This window comes from Xenopus tropicalis, chromosome 1 (assembly GCF_000004195.4).
Source record: "Xenopus tropicalis strain Nigerian chromosome 1, UCB_Xtro_10.0, whole genome shotgun sequence".
Taxonomy (NCBI): Eukaryota; Metazoa; Chordata; class Amphibia; order Anura; family Pipidae; genus Xenopus; species Xenopus tropicalis.
In genome coordinates, this window is record NC_030677.2 from 74,974,084 (window position 1) to 74,994,457 (window position 20,374).

At 41.6% G+C, this 20,374-nt stretch overlaps 1 protein-coding gene across 2 annotated transcripts in view; it reads right to left on the reverse strand.

Moving 5' to 3' along the window:
* tspan5 (tetraspanin 5) overlaps positions 1 to 17,374 on the reverse strand; it is a 72,962-nt gene extending 55,588 nt beyond the window's left edge. Inside the window, exon 1 of one of the 2 annotated variants that reach the window (XM_031901463.1) lies at positions 16,804 to 17,374. In XM_031901463.1, coding sequence (XP_031757323.1) covers positions 16,804 to 16,884 — 81 coding nt within the window. In that variant the 5' untranslated portion in view covers positions 16,885 to 17,374. 2 annotated transcript variants of the gene reach the window in all.
* Between the last annotated feature and the right edge of the window lie 3,000 nt (positions 17,375 to 20,374).

A 20,374-nucleotide genomic window follows, 5' to 3' on the forward strand; every position in this document is an offset into this window, starting at 1 on the left:
CCCTGCACTGGTAAAAGTTGTGCGTTTGCTTCAGAAAGACTACTGTAGTTAATAGAAATAGCTGTTGTGTAGCCATGGGGGCAGCCATTTAAATTGAAAAAAGTAGGAAAGGCACAGGTTACATAAGAAGATAACAGATAACTGTGTAGAATACAATGGGAATCTATGCTACTTATCTGTTATCTGCTTAGTAACCTGTGCCTTTTCTCCTTTTTTCAATTTAAATGGCTGCCCCCATGGCTACACAACAGGGTATTTATATAAACTGTAGTAGTGTTTAAGAAGCAAACACACAACTTTTACCAGTGCAGGGCAATAGTACTTAATATATTAATTATTTTTATACACTTTCATTTTTTGGTGTTACTGTTCCTTTAAGGAGGAAGTTATGGGGGTAACAGAGGGAGCTGAATCCTTATGAGTTGAGCTTCTCACAGATAGTAAAGAATCTACCAAACTAATTGTAGGGGTATGCTATAGACCCCCTAATGTAAGCGAAGAGGAGGAGGCCCAGCTCCTGTTGCAAATAGAAAAGGCTGCTAGTTTGGGGCAAGTGATAATAATGGGGGATTTTAATTACCCTGATATTGACTGGGGCAATAGTACTGCCAGGACAGTAAATGGGAACAAGTTTATAAACTTGCTGCACGACAACTTTATGTTACAGGTTGTTGAGGAGCCAACCAGGAACAATGCTATACTAGATCTAGTGATCTCTAATGACCCAGAACGTATAGCAAATGTGCAAGTGGTTGAACCCCTGGGTAATAGTGACCATAATGTTATTTCATTTGATGTTTGGTGCAGGAAACAATTTTACACGGGGGCAACAAAGACACTGAATTTTAGGAAGGCAAATTTTAGCTCCTTAAGGGCAGTGCTTCAGGGCATAGATTGGGGCATTAAGTTTTCTGATAAAAATACAGAGCAGAAATGGTTGTCATTTAAAATGATATTAAATCATTACTGTTCTCAATTCATTCCATTAATAAGAAAAAGCAGAAGTGTTAAGAATCACCCCATGTGGCTTAACTCTGAGGTAAAGAAGTTAATAGGGAGAAAAAGGAAAGCTTTTAAGAAATATAAGTCAGAGGGGACAGTAGCTGCGTTTAATGAATATAAACACTATAACAAGTGTTGTAAAACAGCAATCCGGAAGGCAAAGATAGAAAATGAGGAGCGCATCGCGGCCGAGGCCAAGACTAACCCCAAAAAGTTTTTTAAGTATATTAATAGTAAAAAGATGCAGGTTGAGGGTGTGGCCCCATTGAGTTATAATAACAATATGGTTACAGCGGATACAGAAAAGGCAGATGTGCTTAACCAGTTCTTTTCTTCTGTGTATACAGTAGAGGAGCCAGTGGGCCAAGTCCCACCCAATATCTTCACTGTTGCCTCAGCTCCAACTATACAGTGGTTGGCACAGGATATGGTGCTTAAAGGGTTACACACGATAAATGTAAACAAGGCACCGGGGCCAGATGGAATACACCCTCGGGTACTGAGAGAGCTAGGGGCAGAATTGCAGTGGCCCTTGTTTCTGATATTCTCAGACTCGCTCTCATCAGGTATGGTACCTAGGAATAGGAAGAAGGCGAATGTCACTCCCATATTTAAAAAGGGAGTAAGATCTCAGCCTGGCAATTATAGGCCTGTAAGTTTGACATCCGTGGTGGGCAAGTTATTTGAAGGCTTGTTAAGGGATCACATTCAAAATTATGTAGTGGAGAATGGCATTATGAGCAGTAATCAGCATGGCTTTATGAAGGACAGGTCATGTCAGACCAATTTAATTGCTTTTTATGATGAGGTAAGTAAGAAGCTGGACAGTGGGGATGCAGTAGATATAATCTATTTGGATTTTGCCAAAGCATTTGATACCGTTCCCCACAAACGACTGCTTTCTAAGCTAAGGTCTATTGGTCTTAGTGAAGTCGTTTGCACATGGATAGAAAACTGGCTACAGGATCGGGTACAGAGGGTGGTTGTTAATGGCACATTCTCTACTTGGAGTAAGGTTCTCAGTGGGGTCCCTCAGGGTTCTGTACTGGGTCCACTTTTGTTTAATTTTTTCATAAATGACTTAGGGGAGGGTATTATGAGTAATGTATCAGTGTTTGCAGATGACACAAAACTCTGCAGACCAGTCAATTCTATCCAGGATGTGACATCCCTGCAGCAGGATCTTGACCAACTGGCAATCTGGGCAGCTAAGTGGCAGATGAGATTTAATGTGGATAAATGTAAGGTCATGCACCTGGGATGTAAAAATATGCAAGCCCCGTATACCCTTAATGGGACTGCACTAGGCAAATCCATAATGGAGAAGGATCTTGGAGTCCTTGTAGATAATAAACTTGGCTGTAGCAAGCAATGCCAGGCAGCAGCTGCAAGGGCAAACAAGGTTTTGAGCTGTATTAAAAGGGGTATAGATTCACGGGAGGAGGGGGTTATTCTTCCCCTTTACAGAGCACTGGTAAGGCCCCATCTAGAATATGCTGTTCAGTTTTGGTCTCCAGTGCTCAAACGGGACATTATTGAGTTAGAGAGGGTCCAGAGAAGGGCAACTAAGCTGGTAAAGGGTATGGAAAGCCTCAGTTATGAAGAAAGACTGGCCAAGTTGGGTCTGTTTACACTGGAGAAGAGGCGCTTAAGAGGTGACATGATAACTATGTATAAATATATAAGGGGATCATATAATAACCTCTCTAATGTTTTATTTACCAGTAGGTCCTTCCAACGGACACGAGGGCACCCACTCCGTTTAGAAGAAGGGAGGTTCCATTTAAATATTCGGAAAGGATTTTTTACAGTGAGAGCTGTGAAGTTGTGGAATTCCCTCCCCGAATCAGTCGTACTGGCTGATACATTATATAGCTTTAAGAAGGGGCTGGATGGATTCTTAGCAAGTGAGGGAATACACGGTTATGGGAGATAGCTCTTAGTACAAGTTGATCCAGGGACTGGTCCGATTGCCATCTTGGAGTCAGGAAGGAATTTTTTCCCCTCTGAGGCAAATTAGAGAGGTTTCAGATGGGGTTTTTTGCCTTCCTCTGGATCAACTTGTAGTTAGGCAGGTTAGGTATAGGCATTATGGTTGAACTTGATGGACGTATGTCTTTTTTCAACCCAAATTACTATGTTACTATGTTACTATGTTACTATGTTACTATGTTACTATGTTACTATGTAGATTCATTAAGTTAATTGTATATGTAATTGCAGGTAAAAGCAGTGTTGCAACAAAAGTCAGTCAGTAAAACTTAGTTCTCTTCCAGGCTTGCTAGTTTCTGCTTCATTGTCATTAGCAAAAGCAGAATTTTTAAACTATACCCATTATCCATAAAGTTTCGAATTAAGGAAAGGTTATGTAGGGACCCATTGGGTTAAGCTCCCTATGGCTTTAAACCCTACCTCTTCACATCTATACTGTTATTGGGCAAAGTCTGTACTCAGGTTACAGTTATGAAACTATCCCTTATTGGTTAGTCAGGTTGTTCACACCCCTTACAGACTGATATAGTGTCTAGCAGGCTGCCTCTGCTTCTCAGGTAACAGCACCACTGAGCTTGGGAGGAGAACATAGGCCCCAGAAGCCATTGTACCCCAGAGACCACCATACTCTCTGGAGAAGTCAGGGACAAGGTCCCGTGAACGAGGTCTTAGTAAGCACAGCAGATTTGTCATAGCACTTTCTAGGAAAGTGAAGTAGTCAGCACCTAGTAAGAAAGGGCAGTCTTAATAGCCTCAACAAAGGAGAGTTTAGATCTGGGAGTAATTCTCCTATCCGGCAATGTTGCCTCAGTGTAGGGCCGCGGAGTAGAGATAGAGACAGGCATAGACATCTGCTTGTGTGTGAGTATTTGATACCCTGTTTACCATCTTGTCTTGGACAATAAACTTGTATCATAGTTGAACAGCAAGAACCTTTCTGGCGTCCATATTTCCTGCACTTGCACTACACAGCTACAGTGAGTGGTAGTTAAACTACACCCTCAGCTCCTGTCTAGGTTTCTTCCATCTAAGCGAAGGCCCATCCTAAGAAAGAGAGTCGCATGTAACACATGCTCTCATATCACTACTAGCCTGGTTTAACCATTTCATAGCCAAACAAGTGTTACAGTTATCTTCCATAGACTCTATTTTAATCAAATAATTCACATTTTTAATAATGATTTCCTTTTTCTCTGTAATAATAAAACAGTACCTTGTACTTGATCCTAACTAAGATATAATTAATCCTTATTGGAGCCAAAACAATCCTATTGGGTTTAATTACTGTACCTAAAGGTAGGAGATCCGAATTACGGAAATACCCCTTATCCGGAAAAGCCCAGGTCTTGAGCATTCTGGATAACAGGTCCCATACCTGTATATATATATATATATATATATATATATATATATATTAGGAGTATGTAAAAATCAGGCTTTGACTGTAAAACTGGTTCAAACTGTGAAAAAAAACAAACCCACTTAAAATGCAGGAAAACTTTTTCATTAAAAGTATGGGACAAACAGGTGTTTTTTACAAATATGGGCCAAAAATGGTGTAAAATGCGTGAAAACCTGACTTAAAATCTGGAAATGCACCCAGTGAAAGCATTTGAACAGAAGGGGACTGCAAAGTAGGTAAATGCAGTAAAACTTAAAGTGAAGAGATGTAAAATCGGGGTTTGACTAAATTTAGATAAATATTTCAGACAGGCTGTCAGCTTGGCATGATACATGGTAAACAACTGACTTGGTCTGGAGAAACCATGTTGGCAGCTAAAATTGGACTGTGAATATGCAGCTTTTAGTGCAACAATATTTAAGATCTCAGTCCCAGATAGAAATGGAACAGTTCCAGGTATTTATTTGCAAGCACTTGTGAGCAGGGCCCTCTAATTCTACCACTCTTGTTATTGTAAAACCCCTGTTTATTATAAATTATTCAAATAATCATATAAATCATGGTGATGATGATTGCCCTTTAGTGGTTTGTAGTTTATGTTGGGAGTTGGTGTTTAGCAAGAGACTGCATATCTATGGCTTAGGCACACCGGATATAAGAGATATTAGGAGGAAAACGATAAGCAACATTCCTTACATATGACATAATTATTGATCCTGAGTGTTCCACCCAAACTGAGAAGTGAAATATATCTTCCAAATGAACTCTATTATAAGTCAAACTCTAGAACCACACCTATAGGTTCACATATTTTCAGGCTTGTTTCATTCAAAGATAAACTGGGAGCAGTTACTGTTCAACATGAGTGCCATGAATAGGGCTTGTGTGGAACATACTTTCTGCTATTATTTTAAAAATCTATGTTTTTTGTTAAACAGGGCAGCCAAAAAAAATGAAACTGCTCCATGTTTGGTCCTTGCAAGGTAGATAATCAGATTACAGGTGCACAAATAAACCCCATAATGGACAAAAATAATATAAACATAATAACAAAACAAAACAAAGGGCGAAGGGAGGTGGTTGCATATTGTTAATCCCAAATGTTTATGTTTGTCCTGATTAGCTCAAGAAATAACAAGTAATAGTATCAGCTTGAGCATGTAAAACCCATAATACATAGCATACCTGAATTTTGTTCCCAATCCATAGGTTAATAATCTCTGCCATAGATTAAAAAAAAAAAGCAAAGAAAAACTTTTCCTTTATTTGCAATACACCAGCATGATGTGTATCCCCAATTAAAAAAAATGTATATTAGATTTTATATATATATATACAGGTCCTTTTCAAAAAATTAGCATATTGTGATAAAGTTCATTATTTTCTGTAATGTACTGATAAACATTAGACTTTCATATATTTTAGATTCATTACACACAACTGAAGTAGTTCAAGCCTTTTCTTGTTTTAATATTGATGATTGTGGCATACAGCTCATGAAAACCCAAAATTCCTATCTCAAAAAATTAGCATATTTCATCCGCCCAATAAAAAAAAAGTGTTTTTAATACAAAAAAAGTCAACCTTCAAATAATTATGTTCAGTTATGCACTCAATACTTGGTCGGGAATCCTTTTGCAGAAATGACTGCTTCAATGTGGCGTGGCATGGAGGCAATCAGCCTGTGGCACTGCTCAGGTGTTATGGAGGCCCAGGATGCTTCAATAGCGGCCTTAAGCTCATCCAGAGTGTTGGGTCTTGTGTCTCTCAACTTTCTCTTCACAATATCCCACAGATTCTCTATGGGGTTCAGGTCAGGAGAGTTGGCAGGCCAATTGAGCACAGTAATACCATGGTCAGTAAACCATTTACCAGTGGTTTTGGCACTGTGAGCAGGTGCCAGGTCATGCTGAAAAATGAAATCTTCATCTCCATAAAGCTTTTCAGCAGATGGAAGCATGAAGTGCTCCAAAATCTCCTGATAGCTAGCTGCATTGACCCTGCCCTTGATAAAACACAGTGGACCAACACCAGCAGCTGACATGGTACCCCAGACCATCACTGACTGTGGGTACTTGACACTGGACTTCAGGCATTTTGGCATTTCCCTCTCCCCAGTCTTCCTCCAGACTCTGGCACCTTGATTTCCGAATGACATACTTTGGACCACTGAGCAACAGTCCAGTGCTGCTTCTCTGTAGCCCAGGTCAGGCGCTTCTGCCGCTGTTTCTGGTTCAAAAGTGGCTTGACCTGGGGAATGCAGCACCTGTAGCCCATTTCCTGCACACGCCTGTACACGGTGGCTCTGGATGTTTCTACTCCAGACTCAGTCCACTGCTTCCGCAGGTCCCCCAAGGTCAGGAATCGGTCCTTCTCCACAATCTTCCTCAGGGCCCAGTCACCTCTTCTCGTTGTGCAGCATTTTCTGCCACACTTTTTCCTTCCCACAGACTTCCCACTGAGGTGCCTTGATACAGCACTCTGGGAACAGCCTATTTGTTCAGAAATTTCTTTCTGTGTCTTACCCTCTTGCTTGAGGGTGTCAATGATGGCCTTCTGGACAGCAGTCAGGTCGGCAGTCTTACCCATGATTGCGGTTTTGAGTAATGAACCAGGCTGGGAGTTTTTAAAAGCCTCAGGAATCTTTTGCAGGTTTTTAGAGTTAATTTGTTGATTCAGATGATTAGGTTAATAGCTCGTTTAGAGAACCTTTTCATGATATGCTAATTTTTTGAGATAGGAATTTTGGGTTTTCATGAGCTGTATGCCACAATCATCAATATTAAAACAAGAAAAGGCTTGAACTACTTCAGTTGTGTGTAATGAATCTAAAATATATGAAAGTCTAATGTTTATCAGTACATTACAGAAAATAATGAACTTTATCACAATATGCTAATTTTTTGAAAAGGACCTGTATATATATAGATATAACTGACATCCTTAATTTATATGATAAAATTTCATCCAATACATTAATGCTCTTAACTGAGAAAGCTCATTAGACAGAATACATTTATTGGTTTTTATTTGGCCTTATTTTACAGGTCAAATGAATTCATAGGACATGTTAATAGTGAATTTCAGTATTTCAGTTGTAGCACAGATTTTCAGCAGCATTAATGCCAAACTCCGCTCCATTCACCTTTTAAGCACCGTATGCACAGAACCTTACAAATTTGGTAAGACCTTGCCTCTTCTCTGCCATATATGTGTTTGGCTTTAACTTATCAATTAAGGGTACACTGGCCCCTCTACACTCCTGAACCCCCAGGAGCTGAACCATGTTCTTCATCTCTTATTATGACCCTGACGAGGTGGATCTGTGGGATTTATATTCTGGATAAACAAAAGAATGAGTTCTTGATCCCAAGAACTCTATCGAAAACTGTATTTCTTAAAACGATGAGGTCTGCTTACTGGGGACGCCTGAGAGGACTGTGTGAGAGGATTTCATCACTAGGTACTAGAATGGTGAGTGTATGTTAAATAAGATGATTGAAGATAATAATCAGAGAGAATAAATGAAAGTAACTGAAAACTCAGTTAATTGTATTAGAGAGTTGCCTACATGATATCAACAGAGAAACAGAAACCACAAGCAAATTACATTTTGAAGAGACAAACAAGATTTTAAGAAGGGTTGAGTTTATCACTGGAAAAAAAAGATTATAGGAAGACAGAATATTTTTAAAGGACATATAAGGACAGTTAATATTGAAATAGGGAGAAAACAAGAAAGGTACAATCACTGGGGGCTACCAAATGTTAGGCCCCCCCACACCCCAGTGATTGTAATCACGTACCTGATACCCCGGGCCAGTGCTCCTGTTAGCAGAAACCTGCATCACTCACTCGCATGTACCCTGGGCTGGTGCAGGTTTTTGCTAACAGGAGCACTGTTCTGGGGTGTCAGGTAAGTTATTACAATGACTGCCTCACGTTTGGGACCCCCAATGGTTGTACCTCTCCTTCTCCTTTAGGCAAAATATGGTATGTGGTAGTAAGGAGTAGGAACTCAGAAGGCATGATGGTAAAACAAGGACACCAAAATCAGCAATTTAACCCTTAGGTTTATTATACAGTGGAGGGGAGTATAACAATGAGGAATTGTTATGGGGCAAAGATAAAGCCTTTACCGCCATATGTAAAAAAAGGCGCTAATTTTGCCCAGGTACAGTAACCCACAGCAACCAATTAGATGTTTCCTTTTAATCACGTGACTGGTAAATACTACCTACCAATGCTTGCTATAGGCAATTAGGCCTTTAGAATAGTTTGACCTTTTACTTCATAACAAAACGAAGAGTTAAACAAAAAATGCTAAAACAGACAAGCACATCAAAAGAACCGGATACAGATATGAAAAGTGAATCAGGTTACAAGATCTGAAGAAAAAATTAAGGTTAGACTATAAGAATATAAAAACATCAGGGTATAATAGACAATGCATACAAAAAATAAATGTATCAAATGAGCGCATTAGTCCTTTAATCTAATCCTCGTCCAAGAACTAAGCATAGGCCCCTATTACCATCTGATTACTGGCTTTCAAGGCCAAACAATTGGATTAGTGCAATTTGGCCTTCTGCAAAGTTCTGACCTCCCCAAATGTGCTTACACCAGTATAATAAAAACTAACCAGAACATTTTTCTTTGTATTTAGCAAAGTATTCACCTTGGTAATTCCTTCTTAGTGAAAACAGCATTCCTTAGAATAAATAAAAGATGCACCAAATTGTTATTGGGTTTTTTTTTTTAATCTTTTGGCCAAATACTAAAGCTTCCACTTAAGATTCGGCCAAACCCAATTTGAACCTGTAACCTAATTTGCTTATGCAAAATAGCAAATCCTGAGAAAGAATTCAGCAATCTTACACCATGTGATTTTAAGGTTTTGGATCCGAGTCTGGGATTTGGTGCAACCCTAGTTGGTAACATTGCTTTTGCTGTCTATGGAAAAGTAAGAGAGTAAGTTCTACAGGGCAGGGACCTCCTTAATACTGTGTCTCATACCACATGGCACTTATTCCCTGTGTATTTATATATATTTATTCTGTTTATTTATTATAACACTTGTCCTCCCTGTGTGTAATTTTGTAAGATTGTACAGCGCTGTGTACCCTTGTGGCGCTTTATAAATAAAGTTATACATACTCTCACATCCATATATATATCATTTTGTTACTTCTGTTTCAACATGAACCAAAGAAATCAATCTAAATTAGGGTATCTTTCGATGAAATTGTTTTGCTTAACGCAATTACATAATGCATACATTAAAAAAAAAAAAAAAAGCTTACTTCTTTCAGGCCACTACTGGTCTACACGTTTTTCTCACCACCCATAATGTCAAGTACCCAGCCAACCTAAATGTTCAGTACTTTGTAGCAAGTGCATTTTAAAATTTAAATCTAGGTAAAAACAAATGCTGCTATTTTTCTCTCTTTCTTAGTTTTTCAGCATGTTGACTACAAATGTGTATAAGGGCAACAGCAAACAGATTTTTTTTTAGGTGCAGTCAAATCACCTTCCATCTTCACTAGATTAGTTCCCAGTGAGATGAATGTGAAGACCCGTGTGGGTAGGCTTTGAAGGGTAACTCGCAGCACCCTCATTTCACTTCAAGAGAAAGAGATCAGTGGGCGGCAGGGATCAAAATACTCAGTATTCCATTGCCCTTAATAAAAATCAAGCAGAGCCTTGGACTGTATTACAAAGTCTTTTCAAATGAAATGCAATTAATAATTAATAAGCACATAAAATAATTAAAACCAATTTGAATGCACGCATTGGTTACTCTCATACACTTGTTCTCTGCAGGGAGAAATATGGAGCTTTCCCCTGCCTTAATTAAGAGCAGATATAAAGGAGGCCTAGATTCTGTGCTCTGCATAAAATGCTACATGATTTTACCATTGCCAGATGTGCATTTATTAACGTGCCCCACTAAGCTGAATTAGAGCACATGTATTAAGGGAAAGCAGCAATATGCTAGCATAGGTATAAGGGAGACGGCAATGAAAACTGCTTTAGCCAGCAGTACATCATGTTCTAGCAAAAGCAAACTAAGGACTAGGAACTGTGCATCAAAAAGAACAGTAATGTGAACTATGATAGGAGACTATTCACAAGTGAAGTCATGCTCTGACAACACAAATAATACACTGACCAATAAATGGTTTATAAATAAATGACTCCGATAATATGAACTGTGTAATACCTGGGCATTCCAAAAGAAAAGTCCAACTGGTTATAAGTGAATCATTTTAAAAGTGTTTTTCTCCTGTGAGACTCAAAGCACTTTACTGTATGCAAGGCAGCCATTATAGGAGCATTAAGTATGCTGGGACATCAGGAAATTAAGTGACTTGTCCATGGTCAGGAGTTGCTACAGGGAATTGAACCAGGGTCTCTAGTATGAGATTCCACATCAAAGGCTTTTCACATAAGCTCTAAGGTTATAATAGGGAGGTCCTAGTAAATAAGGGTCCCATTGTGCCCCACCTGTTCTCTCATGTACATCAACCAAAACGTACCCATACAAAAATATTCACAAATAAAAATAGTTATTCAGCAGTATGTCAGTCATCTTGCTGTCATCTAAACCTGGCCACACATGCCCAGATATGGTTGGGAAGTCAGGCCAATTTTGCCAATATTACCCAAACATCTAGACATGTATGGCCAATCAGGGGGCATGTAGATAGATAATCTAGTTGGCTGCAAAGCTCTATTCACTGGGGGAGAGCCTGGTTAGGGCTTTCCCTGCCAGATGCTGCCCTCACACATATTAAGTGGGATTCTCAATGAAAACTTAATTTGCATTTTAATTGGGCTGCTGGGCCTGGATAGCTGAGGAAAGTCTGACTGTGCTACACTTTGGAACTACAGCTCCAAGCATGCTTTTGGGCTCTTACTCATGAGCATTTGCTCATGTGTTCCTATGCTGTGGCTTCTGGATGTGTTCCGCATACATGAATGCACAAGTGGACCAATTTTCCATGTAGGCTATGCTGACTGGCCACACTGAATGCAGGGAGACGCTGCATGTTGCATGAGCCCAGCAAGAGCTTGTGTGCAAGAGCCTTAAATAACTGATAAAATGTTAGTTTGCACTGCCATTTGCCAAACAGCAAAATTTTGGAAAAGTCTTGCAGAGCAAACAATGTTTATGTACATCCCCTTTTATTTACATATGGGTTCCTCTCCAGTTTTAGATCATTTAGATCAGTGCTGTCCAACTGGCAGCCCGCAACCCCCCTCAGTGTGGCTGCTTTGATGACTTACCTTTGTGTAAATTTAAAATGGTATCAGTACTGAGATTAACTGGTTCACACCTCAGATTCAGGATGTAATCCCCCTGTATTGTGTAAACATGTAATCCCCTGTACTGTTCACACCTTTTAATCTCTGCATTGTTTACCCACTGCATTTGTTCACACCTCAGGCCCAGGCTGTAAGCACCCACCTTGTTCATCTGTTCACACCTCAGAGGAGGTGTAGGAGCAGTGCCAGCATTATGTCACTGTATGCTGCCTGACCTATGCTGCCTGTGTGTATGACACACTTAGGTAGCATAGGGCAGGCAGAGTATGGCACATGCAGCATAAGGCAGGCAAAGGCAAGACAGGGCAGGGCAGGCAGAGTACGTCACACACAGGCAGGGTAGGGCAGGCATAGTATGGCTCATATAGGCAGCATAGGGCAGGCAGAGTATGGCACACACAGGCAGCATAGAACAGGCAGAGTATGGCACACACAGGCAGGGTAGGGCAGGGAGAGTATTGCACGCACAGGCTGTACTCTGCCTGCCCTATGCTGCCTGTGTCTGCCATACTCTGCCTGCCCTATGCTGTCTGTGGGAGGTGAACCTGGCAGGGATTTGTCCTGGGAGTTTGTTGCTGTACTATCCACAGGGAAGGAGGAGGCCTATGGATTTAAGGGTGTGTCTTAATATATATAGAATATAATTCTTTCACATATGAATGATGGTTGATATCCCCGCAGTGAGGACCAAGCATTTGCGTTTTTACTGCACCACCACCACCATTGTAATAACATGGGTGTGGTTTGAAGTGGGTGCAGTTTAAAAAAGGGGAGTGGTCAAAACTAGCTTCCATTAGCGGCCCTCCACTATGTATGCTAGAGAATAGAGAAATTCCAGGCTCAGCACCACAGAAGTTGGACAGCACTGATTTAGATTATTACATTTCAATCTAATCAGAAAATGGAGTGGCTGGATTTCAAAAGAAGGTGTTAAATCTGAAGTACTTATCCCAAGTAAGTCTGAATTGGTTTTATCAGTCTTAATGCATATGCATCTAGTTTCTCATAGAGGTTTACTACAACCAGTTTTGTGATTTCTCTCATTATAGGTTGTGCAGTATTTAAAGAGGTTCTCCACCCAGATAGTGTTTCTTTATAATGTAAGAAAATATAATAATATATAAGGAGAATAAAATGTAGAATCACTGGGTGTGCCAAGTTGTTAGGCCCTGGGTAAGCACAGAAGACCAGAACTTCTCTGCATTTTAATGTCTCCAGCTTCAATAGGTACAGTGAATGCCCTTGGCTACTGCCACACGGAGCAGATCTTCGTTGCATCTGCACCCAGAGTCACTGCATCAGCCTGAGTGCAGACACACAAAGCAGATTTTGGTGTGAAAATGCATACGCATGTTTCCCTGCCAAAATCCTTCTTACCACATTGCCCCATGCAGCAGTGGCCTAAAACACCAGAACTGGATTTGCTTAAGGGAAAAGTTCTACTGATACTAGTCATTTACTTCCTACCTCTGGCCGGTGTGTCTTTTTAAAAAGAGGAACACTGGCCAGAGGTAGAAAGTGACTCCCCCCCTCTGCTTTTCCATTAACTCATCAGCTTTTAGATGTCAAATTTTAGAATTATTGTGCTTTATAAATTCCGCAAAAAACAAACAAACTCTATTTGTGGTAAAAACTCAAACTGGAATGTTGATAAATCACCCCCTTCCCCCCCCTCAATGTTATATAATTTTAAAGCAGAAATGTTCAAATTTGAGCACTATCAACAAATAGTATTATCTCTCATGAAAAAATGTGTTTCCTAATAAGGATAAGGAGGGTCCTCCCCTGGACTACTTCAGCTGACAGAGAGAAGCCCCTAAAACTGCCCCAGCATCCTCCTATCCAGTTAAATGGCAAACACCTGAATGGTACATCTCATTTACATTTACAGACAAGTACCTGAAACTACCCGAGCAGTCTCCCATTGACTTGAATAGGAAACTGTTTACCATTCCAGTAAAAGGAAGCAGGTGGAAGAAATGCCCATATGCCAAAAGTCCTATGGCTACAATTGTTTCTTGACAGGTGGTACCGTTTTGTTAATTGTGCTCTGAACATGAACATTACTATTTCAACTTGGTTAACTATTTGGCTAAATCCTACAATTATGGATGTGAATCCTTAATACTAATTATTGTCTAGAACTCAACACAGACCCACACAAATTATGACTACATGTCTTGTCTAGGCTGGAAGTGCTATTAGCAGAGCTTCTGGGTGACTTTCTGGTATTGAGCTACCAATAGTTATGTCTGCTTATAAGAAGACCAGAGGATGATTAATATATTTATACTAAGCAAAGTAGTGAAGATCACTTGCAAATCATGCTATAGTTAAGAGACGTTAAGGTGGCCATACATGGGCAGATTTAAGCTACCTATTTAGCCTGTTCAGACCGAGTTGGCAGCTTATCTGGGGACCTTCAATTGCCACCCAACCAATACCTGGGCAAAATATGGGCAAATTTAAAAATTTTTGAAAAGACCACATGGGTTTGCTGATGTAGTCCTTGCACGAAGGCCTGCAAACCATATTGGATCAGCCCAATAATGCCCAATATATGCTTTCTAAATAATAACAGTAAATTACATTTTCTTTCATCCTTGGTTCACTTTTTTTTATGCAACTAGTACTTGTGTAATATGATACAGCTCCATAACCAAATGTCTTTATAATCTTCTCAACTTAAAATGTGCTATATACACTGACTGGGGGCTGTCCAACTGGAGTTCTGCAAACCAGATGTGTCCCCCCACCCTAACAACAAGAAAGAGTATTTGTTAAAGCCCAACAGACTCTTGTGTATGATATCATACTTTTAAAGGGGTTGTATTATGCAGAGGGTGGTACTCTGAGACAATTTGTAATTGGTATTCATTTTATATTGTCTATGGTTTTTTTAATTATTTAGCTTTTTTTCAGCAGAAATTTCAGCAGCTACCTAGTTGCTAGGGTCCAAATTATCCTAGCAATCCTAACAACTGATTTGAGTGAAAGACTGATATATTTATAGAAGATGACCTGAATAGAAATATAAGCAATAAAAAGTAACAATACAATTATAGCCTCACAGAGCAATAGTTTATGGGCTGCTGGGGTCCGGGACCCCTATTTGGAAGCTTGAAAAAGTTAGAAGGCAGCAAATAATTTAAAAAAGTATAAAAAATAAAGGCCAACTGAAAAGTTGCTAAGAATTGGCCATTCAATAACATATTAAAAGTTAACTTGAAGGTAAACCACCCCTTTAACAAGGGTATTTCCCATTTATTTACGTATTTTCTGTACCTAGTACAGATATTAATAAGCCACTGCACAAGAGCATCTGACCAACAACATTAAAGACTGTACTGACTATTATTGGATAGTCTCTCCTTGTCTTGAAGCTTTCAGAATGGCCCCAAAATATTGTCAATGTTATTATCATTTATAGGGAAGTTATATCCTTCTCCCTAAACCTATTAGCCAGGTTCATAATCCTGTTTATGCTTGGTCCATAATCCCACAATGGTCACTCAAATAAAATAATAAATCAGATTAATCTCAACACTCCTGATAAACTTCAAAGCTACACAATGGCAAACCAAAATGATTTCCTAAATGGGAACTATATCTTGCACATGAACATCTGATATATCTATTACACAAGAGGAGTATGTGACTTCAACAGGAACGACTAAGAGCGGTTTGTACACATGTAGCACACAGTGAGTACACATGTAGCACACAATGGCACACAGTAAGTGCACATGTAGCACACAATGGCAGACATGTAGCACACAGTGGCACACAGTGAGTACACATGTAGCACACAGTGAGTACACATGTAGCACACAGTGAGTACACATGTAGCACACAGTGGCACACAGTGAGTACACATGTAGCACACAGTGGCACACAGTGAGTACACATGTAGCACACAGTGGCACACAGTGAGTACACATGTAGCACACAGTGGCACACAGTGAGTACACATGTAGCACACAGTGGCACACAGTGAGTACACATGTAGCACACAGTGGCACACAGTGAGTACACATGTAGCACACAGTGGCACACAGTGAGTACACATGTAGCACACAGTGGCACACAGTGAGTACACATGTAGCACACAATGGCACACAGTGAATACACATGTAGCGCACAATGGCACACAGTGAATACACATGTAGCGCACAATGGCACACAGTGAGTACACATGTAGCGCACAATGGCACACAGTGAGTACACATGTAGCGCACAATGGCACACAGTGAGTACACATGTAGCGCACAATGGCACACAGTGAGTACACATGTAGCGCACAATGGCACACAGTGAGTACACATGTAGCACACAATGGCACACAGTGAATACACATGTAGCACACAGTGAGTACACATGTAGCACAAAATGGCACACAGTGAATACACATGTAGCACACAGTGAGTACACATGTAGCACACAATGGCACACAGTGAGTACACATGTAGCACACATGTAGCACACAATGGCACACAGTGAATACACATGTAGCACACAGTAAGTACACATGTAGCACACAATGGCACACAGTGAGTACACATGTAGCACACAATGGCACACAGTGAGTACACATGTAGCACACAATGGCACACAGTGAGTACACATGTAGCACACAATGGCACACAGTGAGTACACATGTAGCACACAATGGCACACAGTGAGTACACATGTAGCACACATGTAGCACACAATGGCACACAGTGAATACACATGTAGCACACAGTAAGTACACATGTAGCACACAATGGCACACAGTGAGTACACATGTAGCACACAATGGCACACAGTGAGTACACATGTAGCACACAATGGCACACAGTGAATACACATGTAGCACACAGTAAGTACACATGTAGCACACAATGGCACACAGTGAGTACACATGTAGCACACAATGGCACACAGTGAGTACACATGTAGCACACAATGGCACACAGTGAGTACACATGTAGCACACAATGGCACATAGTGAGAGGGCAGAGCCAGAGTGCCCCAGTGCCTAGGGATAAAGAAGGCAGATGGCACTGAGCTAAATCCGTAAGGGAATAAACACTCACCCAGAAGATGACATTGAAGCCGAATATGAAGTACTTGATGCAGCAGCTGACCTCAGGACCCTTGTAGTGCTTGCCAGACATGGTGTGGGAGCATGAAGGCAGATTCCCAGGCTGGCAGCGCGGAGGATCAGGACTGACTGCCCGGGACGGAGCCAGGTGGAGGCAGTAGTTTCAGGCCCAGAGAACTGAAGCAGATCGCCGCAGCCCACGGGTGACTGTTTGCGCCTCCTGGGCACCGTGTGCGATACCTACACTGGCTGTGTATCTCTCCCGAGTACTGCGTGTGTGTGCCACATAGAGGCACCGGAGCTCCTCTGGGCACTGGGTGCAGCTTCTCCCGCAGACTGTAACCCTGCGACTGCGGTGAATGAAAGAGCCGCCGTGCTTTATATAGCTGGGAATAGAAACCCTCGGTGTTGCTGCAGTCGGTACGTGCAGCTGCAAGCGACGCGATGAGTTCCAAGCACCGTGTTTGTATGTCCCTCCTGCCCAGCTGCTGATGGATCAGCTCCAGACCGATGACACCACCAGACTGACAGACCGGCTCTAGCTCTGTCAGCACACAGGCTCCTCCCTCGCCTCACACGCCCTCCGCTCTAGCCTCGCCCACCATGCATTATCTGTGTTATACAGTATAACCTTATTGTTATATACCGGAACATTGTAGAATCCTAAGCCCTCATGTTCATGTTTTTGCCCAACTTTAACCAATATACAGGTGTTGATATAAAACTGTTGGCTGCACAACAAAGTTGGAAAACTAGCCATAATGTGGATCAAAGGCTGAACTTAAACTGAACGAAGGGTGATTATTTAGCCTCAACTACTATGTAAACAATGCACTTCTCTGTTTTCATGCAACAATACAGTGAGTAGCATTTATGCTGCACTTATAGAGTTTTTTTACACCACCCCTGTGTGCACTTAGCTCTCCTGCACTTGGATAGGGTCAGGCTAGCTCAGTAGAGAGCACAATGTCAGGTTTCCTACACAAAAAAAACTCGATTCCCATTAGTGATATGAGAGCCAGGAAAAACTCAACTTGCATTTAACCCTAAACCGCAAAAGCTCAACCCTCAACTGATACCTGCATCTTTCGCTCCATGCATTACTTCTGTGTGCACATCTGGTTGCAAAACAGGGAATCTTCGGAAACAGATAATGAGTGTACTTCCTCAGTCTGACCCCCACCCAGACTAAACCCCCAATAGTTGCCAAAATTTCAACCCATACCCTCATCATTCCACTCCATTCTCTACTTCTGTGCACATGTATGTTGTAAAAAAGGAAATTTTCAGAAACAGATGAGTGTACTTCCTCAGTCTGACCCCCACCCAGACTAAACCCCCAAATAGTTGCCAAAATTTCAACCCATACCCTCATCTTTCCACTCCATTTTCTACTTCTGTGCGCTTGTCTGGTTGCAAGACAGGGAATCTTCAGCAGTCTGACCTGCGCACAGCTTGTACCACTTACAGTTGCCAAAATTTCAACCGGATAATGAAATGCAAGCAATGCAGTGATTTTCTAGAAGAGTGTCCAGTTTCTGACATGCAGTCAGTAAATACATACTGTATTTTTATGTGTTTCTGGCATGCAGAAGGTACAAGATGTGGGCATAAATAGCTACAGAGTATTGAGGGAGTCCTATATCCAGTGCCAGTGGGAAGGGTCCAAAAATATTTTGCATGAGGACAAGTTATATAAAGAAACTCCACTTGCTATTGCCATTGTTTGGTCCAAATTTACACTGGTTACTTATGATCTAACTGCAACCAGAAACATATATGAAAACAGACTTTACTACAGTGCCCTAGTCACGTTGCCATCAACAAACCACAATATTATATTTTAAATTGTTTTGGTACATAATGAATGTGCAGCAAAACCTATATACTATGTGAACAGTAGATTGAGCTCTCACAGATTCAGTCAAGTCACTGACAACACCAGCTTGCATTTTTGATAGCCACTAAACCTTAAATGTGTAGCTCTTGTGCAGGGGATGCACAACACATTGTGAGACACAAGAGAAAGACCCTCTAGAGATACTATGGTATATTCTGTTATATATGTAGGGGTTTACCAAAAACGGGCCCTTAGGACAGGAACCCCTAGGACAGACCACAGGGTGGTGCTGGGAAACAGGGACACTGGGATGACTGGGTTGCACATGGTTAATAGGGTGTACAATTGTAGTTCGGGTTATGGCCACAGGGTGGTACATAGGCCCATATAAGTAACGCAGCCATGTGCTGTGGAGGGGGGTTAGTCCTGGGATTGCTCCAGTAATGGAGTGGGTGTCCCGGGCACAGTTCTGAGATAGGAGTTTTGTGATAGATCGCTCTAGGAGTGATATGTAGAGTAGCGAGTTTAGAATGGGCGGACATGGCCCCTCCAGGAGTAGTAAGCGAGGTTAAGACCTCCCGGCAGTACATCAGCCGGAGTGCAGGGAATCAAGAGGCTAGGGAAGGTGTACCAAGGCACCACCAGTCCAGGAGGCCGGATCTGAGGATGCCCCGTGAGAGTACCGGTGTGGGTCCCTGTGGGGTAACGTCCTAGCGTGAGTACCGGGGGAACTCTATGGTAGAGTGTCTTACCGTGAGTACCGGGGAGAGCCCCTAGATGGGAACACATGTCGGGAGTACCGTTGGGTAGGCCAACAGGAGATGGTACTCAATGAGATGTATGGAGATATACCCTGCACTGTATACTATGGTTAAGCTGCTCCTGGAGAGGTGTCCGTCCAATAAACCTTTTCATATACCGTATATACTCGAATATAAGCCGAGTTTTTGAGCACTAAAAATGTGCTCAAAAAGTAGCCCTCGGCTTATACTCGAGTATATGGCATGATGTGCCCGATGTGCCCCCCGACAGACTTGTGTCCTTGCGTACCTGTGCCCGCGCTCTCCCTATGCCAGCTTCCCAGAACGCCATCCTAACCGTTCGCTCTTCTCCTGTGCGCTCTGCTCTTCTCCTGTGTACGCTTCTGATCTGCTTGGCGCCGCAGTCGCGCCAGTGACGTCACGCGCCCCCTTCAGTTACTCATGGCCTGATCTTACAAGGTCTAAGATCAGGCCATGAGTAACTGAAGGGGGCGCGTGACGTCACTGGCGCGACTGCGGCGCCAAGCAGATCAGAAGCGTACACAGGAGAAGAGCAGAGCGCACAGGAGAAGAGCGAACGGTTAGGATGGCGTTCTGGGAAGCTGGCATAGGGAGAGCGCGGGCACAGGTACGCAAGGACACAAGTCTGTCGGGGGGCGCCAGTAATGGTCTGCAGTATATCCAAACTGAACTGCAAGACAGAACATTTACAAACTTGGGGGATTGTGTGTTAAAAGACACTGGTCTGTATTAGTCTGACTATTTTATACTTCCTTCAAAGACTGGTCCTAGAACTGAGGTGGATTTTACTTCATGGCTGCCACCACATCATAAATAACTCTTGTAATTTTTAGAACAATTTACAGAGCCTAAAGGGTATGCAATTAATCCTAAACGATTTTGCTATGTAGGAGTCAGGGGAAACTTTATCTTTGAATTTTAGATTGATGGTTTCTGGTTAA